Source organism: Cannabis sativa, chromosome 5 (genome assembly GCF_029168945.1).
Source record: "Cannabis sativa cultivar Pink pepper isolate KNU-18-1 chromosome 5, ASM2916894v1, whole genome shotgun sequence".
Classification (NCBI taxonomy): domain Eukaryota; kingdom Viridiplantae; phylum Streptophyta; class Magnoliopsida; order Rosales; family Cannabaceae; genus Cannabis; species Cannabis sativa.
In genome coordinates, this window is record NC_083605.1 from 55,453,563 (window position 1) to 55,458,863 (window position 5,301).

The following is a 5,301-nucleotide window of genomic DNA, read 5'->3' on the forward strand; positions in this document are numbered from 1 at the left end:
ATTAAACTTACCGTAATATCTATTCAAGTCAATATCGCCTAGTTGATCCTAGATCAAATGTTCTTAATCCTGTTATGATTAGGCTCAATCTTGAAAGGCTATTCGTGTTCTTTGATTTGTTAGTTAAGCATACTTTTAGGTCAGGGTGATACGTACATTTTGGGAACACGGTAGTGCAATTGAGTAGGAGCGCTAGCATAAACATGGAATCTATAGCTTCTATCTGGCGAATAGTAAGCAAAGGATGATCTCCTTCGAGCTTGACCAAACGAACATAAATGGTGGAGTACTCATTTCACATAAGCTGAAATATCATTTATACGGGGTCAAGTATTTTAAGGAATAAATACATTGTAGGGTGTAACGGTAATTTAATCCCTTTACAGTGTAGATCATTCATATAGAGGATCATTGATCACATTAGGATTATAACAATGGATAACTAATGATGTGTCTATATGGTGGAACATATAGAGCATTCTATATACTGAGAGTGCAATTCTAAGTTCTATGCGTGGATTCAACGAAGAATTAATAAGTTAGTGAATTTTAGTGATAAATTCTTGATCTACTTATTGGAAGCTCGGTTATATAGACCCATGGTCCCCCAACTAGTTGAGATAATATTGCTTGTAAGACTCATGTAATTGGTTTTGATTAATCAATTATAATTCTCAAACTAGACTATGTCTATTTGTGAAATTTTCACTAAGTAAGGGCGAAATTGTAAAGAAAGAGTTGTAGGGGCATATTTGTTAATTATGATACTTTGTATGGTTCAATTAATAAATATGATAAATGACAATATTATTTAATAATTATTTATAGTTATTAAATAGTTAGAATTGACATTTAAATAGTTGAATTAGAAAATTGGCGTTTTTGAGAAAATCAGATGCAGAAAAGATAAAACTGCAAAATTGCAAAAAGTGAGGCCCAAATCCACTTGTATAGGGCCAGCCACTTTTGTAGGAAATTTAAACGGATTTTTTCATTATTTTAATGCCAAATAATTCAAACCTAACCCTAGTGGAATGCTATAAATAGATAGTGAAGGCTTCAGAAAATTTACACTAAATTTCTACACTTAAATTTTCTACGTTTTCATTCAGAAAAAACTGAGCCTTCTCTCTCCCTATCTTTGGCTGACCCTTCTCTTTCTCCTTCCCTCTTCAATTTCGAAAATCTTAGTGTGAGAGTAGTGCCCACACACAGCAAGTGATACCTCAATCATAGTGAGGAAGATCGTGAAGAAAGACTTTCAGCAAGAAGGAGGTTTCAACATCGAAGATTCAGAGAAAGAGATCCAGGTTCAGATATTGATAATGCTCTGCTACAGAAAGGAATCAAGGGCTAGATATCTGAACGGAAGGAGTCATTATATTCCGCTGCACCCAATGTAAGGTTTCCTAAACTTTATATGTGTTTATTTCATCGTTTTAGAAAGTTCATATTTAGGGTGTTAATAAACATACTTGTGAGTAGATCTAAGATCCTGGTAAAATAAATTCCAATAACTGGCCTCAGAGCCATGGTAATTGATTTACTTGCAAGAAATTTGGACCTTAAAACGATTGTTTGTATGTTCTTTGGATGGTATCATGTTGTATTGAGTGTTATTTGATGATTGATTGATGTTTGTGAAATTTTTCATGAAAAATAATTGCGATTTCATCTCTGGAATTATTTTTATTGGATAGTATGGAAAAAATTAAGCAAGTTAGCCTTTTACAGAACTTAATTTGGATTTTATTTGAATTAGTTATGATTTTTTGAAGATTTGAAAAAATCGGGGCTATACTGATATTTTCCTGCGATCGCAAATCTGTCCGTACAGTTTCGAATTTTTTTGTTTTTCTTCGATTTTTCATGCTTTTTCATGGAATTAACTTCCAATTTTTTGTATAGTTTTGTATTTATACTATTACTATTCCTAATTCAATTCTAATTATCATTTTGAATTAATTTAATATTTTTTTTAATTTAATTCAAGATATTAGTGTAATTTGAATTTGAATAGAATTAGTATTAATCTTCTTGCTTAAAAATCTATCTTATTTTTAAATTTGATTATATCTTATTTTTTTTAAATTTAAGGTCAGATTTTATAAGATATTTATAAAATATTTTAAGATATTTTTAAGATATCTTATCTTTTAAGATATTTTTAATTATATCTTATTTTTTAAGATTTTTTTTAAATTAAATCTTTTTAGATATTTTGACCTTATTTAAATTTAAAATAAGATATTTATAATCATGTAATTTTAAATAGATGTAAGATATTTTGCTAACTTTTAAATTTTGTTATTTTATTTATTTAAATTAAATTTAAAATCTGAAAAAGATATTTCATTTATCTTTTCTAATTTTTATTTATAAAATAACATTTAAAATTTAAAAGTAGTTAGCAATTTTTTTTTGAAATGAAATTTAAGTTGGTTGAAACCTAATTTTTCAAAAATTGTAGGTTTAATTTTAAATTTAAATTTTTTAAATTTTCGAATTTTTTTTTATTTTTTTTTAAATTTTCGAAAAATAAATATTTTATTTATTTAATTAATTATTTCGAAATTAATTATTTAATTTAAAATTAAATAAATCCTACATCCAACTATCCAGCTAACCTTGTTGCAGGAGTATGTGTTTTAGCTTGTATGTAAGTTTTAAAACCTATTATTACTTGATTGCAAATAGCCATGGTTACCTTTTGCCAGATCTAATGATCCGATGGCTCCCTTGGTCAAGATAATAATTTGTAACAGGTATATTTACAATCTTCTTTCATCTGTGTATGACCTAGCAATATGATAGGACCCATCCAAAGTGTGCCTGTGTGAGCCTATGTGTTTAATTTTATTATAGATGCATATAGGTTGTTGTTGCTAAAATAAATTATCATAGTTCTTGATAGAATTTATTTAGGCCCCACTACTAGAAAAATGGGTTTTAGTGACACACATTGAGTAACTCTAAAAATGTTTAGTGACACTTCAACGCGCGTCACTAATGAGGGTGACTGGAAAGATAGTTTTTAGTGACACTTCATACGTGTCACTGAACCTTTTTACATTCACTTTCTGTGCGTCACTATAGGCGTATAGAGTTAGGATTTGTCAGACTAAAAAGGTAATAGCCACACACATGAACTGTAACTATATCATTTTTTTTTATTTTTTATTAATGTTAATATGCTTTTTATATATATAAACAATATAATATGATTTTTTTAAAATTCAGATTATATATTATAAATTTATAAAAATAATTATATTAATGATACAATTTAATTAATTATATATTTATCAACTATAAATTAATATATTTTAATTTTAGTTATAAAGTTATTAATAAACCAATATACATATATATATTATTTAATTTTATTTTAATTTTGTACTATTAAATTGATAATATATTAACTTTTTTTATATAATTCTAATTTTTATATAAATTAATAATATATTAGTTTTATATAATAAATTAATAATACGTTAGTTTTTAAACTATATTATAAAATACAATGTACATTTAAGTATATGACATTAATTTTTTGTGGCACAATTGCAATGTACTAAACAAGGTAGAGTAAAAGTTTATACAGTAAAAGTGTCTCAAATTTTTCTTCCTTCTCTAAATATCTAAATAAATATAAAATACAGTCTCAAATTTTGCTTCCTTCTCTAAATATCTAAATAAAAATAGAACATAAAAACAACATTCAAATAGCAAAAACCTCAAAATCTCCATATCAAAGCTTTTAGTCGAAAAGATTGAAACCCATATCATCATCTGATTCTTCCTTCTCTCCAACCTTTTCTTCCTTCTTTGACTCTGCAGCAGCAGCGACTCCACCTGTGGGTGCAGAGTAAGCAACTGCACCATTACCGCCGGATGGGACTGATGCTAGCTTCTCCCTTCCGGATGCAAATAGCTCGGCGAGATCTTTCCCCTTAACCTCAGATAAGAGGAAGTTAACATTAATTTTAATCCAAAAAAAAAAAAATCAGAGGCAATACAAATCCAAAATAAATCAAAACATGTTTAGAACAAAAAAAACCTAAAAAAAACTAAAACCAAATCAGCCATAAATCACCACCACCGTCGGCCATTAACCCAAACCACCATCCTTGGCGAAAAACCCCAAATTGCCTCAGTCCACCTACACAGCAAAGAGAGGGAGAGAAACAGAGAGACAAACAAAAAAAATCAAATAATCATACAGGGAATCTGCAAAATAGAAAGGTTTGATATTTATAGACAATTTATTTTCCCACTTACCAAACAATACAATACATTGTCTAGATTGAACTAAAGACAAAAAATGGGAGACCGAGAAAATAAACAAGGCAAAAATAAACAATACAATACATATTTTGTTATGAAAAATAATATGTAATGAAGAATTTTCTTACCTATATGGAATCTGCAAAGCATAACAAAATCTTGATTTTTCATACAGGGAGGCATAGACTGAGAGGTCTTCTTCAGTGAACCAAGATGGTGGTAGATGAGTAGATGAATCAAACCAAAGTTCGACGCTGAGAAGCCAAATCGCCTCAGTCCACCTGCCCCAAATCACCGGAGCATGGCCATCTAGCCTGAGCAGAAGCTCCACGGGAAGGAAACAATGTGGTGCTGCGCTGAGAAGAGGAAAGATTGCAGCTTTGTTCTGGGCAGAAAGACGTCGAACTGAGAGGAGAGATTGGGGCTAGCTTCGATTGAGAGAAAGAGGGAAAGGGTGTTGTTGGTCGTCGGAGAAGAGGAGCAGTAGCTCCGATTGAGAGAAAGAAGGGAGAGGCAGAGGCTTCGATTTAGAGAAAGAGAGAGAGACTTCGACTGAGAGAGAGAGTGAGGCGGCACAATAGTAGGGTTTTCTTTTATTCAAGAGAGAGAGAGGCAGTATTCCTATTTTATTTTTTATTTTACTGTTTTTTTTTAAGAAATAAACTTTCTTTTTATTATTTATAAATTATTTTTTATTTATTTATTGATAATAGTTGTATTTTTTTTTCAAAAAAAAAATAATTGTACTTTTTATTATAAAAAATTAAGATTATGATATAGTGACACGCTAAGTGAGTCGGGACATATATACCCAGTCACGCTTGGCGTGTCACTATAGACCAATATTTTTTAAATTAACAAAAATCAAATAATTTTGGATTTTACTTTTTAGTGACACTCCATACTTTTAGTGACGCACAATACATGAGACTAACCCCAAATATTTAGAGTCTAATTGTGCATGTCACTAAAAATTACTCCTAACTCTTTAGTGACGCGCACTTTTGTGCGTGT

General features: G+C 29.5%; 1 protein-coding gene across 1 annotated transcript; it reads right to left on the reverse strand.

Annotated features, from left to right (window-relative positions):
* Positions 1 to 3,595: 3,595 nt before the first annotated feature.
* Positions 3,596 to 4,006, reverse strand: LOC133037945 (large ribosomal subunit protein P2y-like; the record flags this gene model as incomplete). The annotated part of the gene is made up of 1 exon (XM_061115760.1): positions 3,596 to 4,006. A coding segment is annotated over one exon (246 nt), but the record flags the coding sequence as incomplete, so codon positions are not given.
* Between the last annotated feature and the right edge of the window lie 1,295 nt (positions 4,007 to 5,301).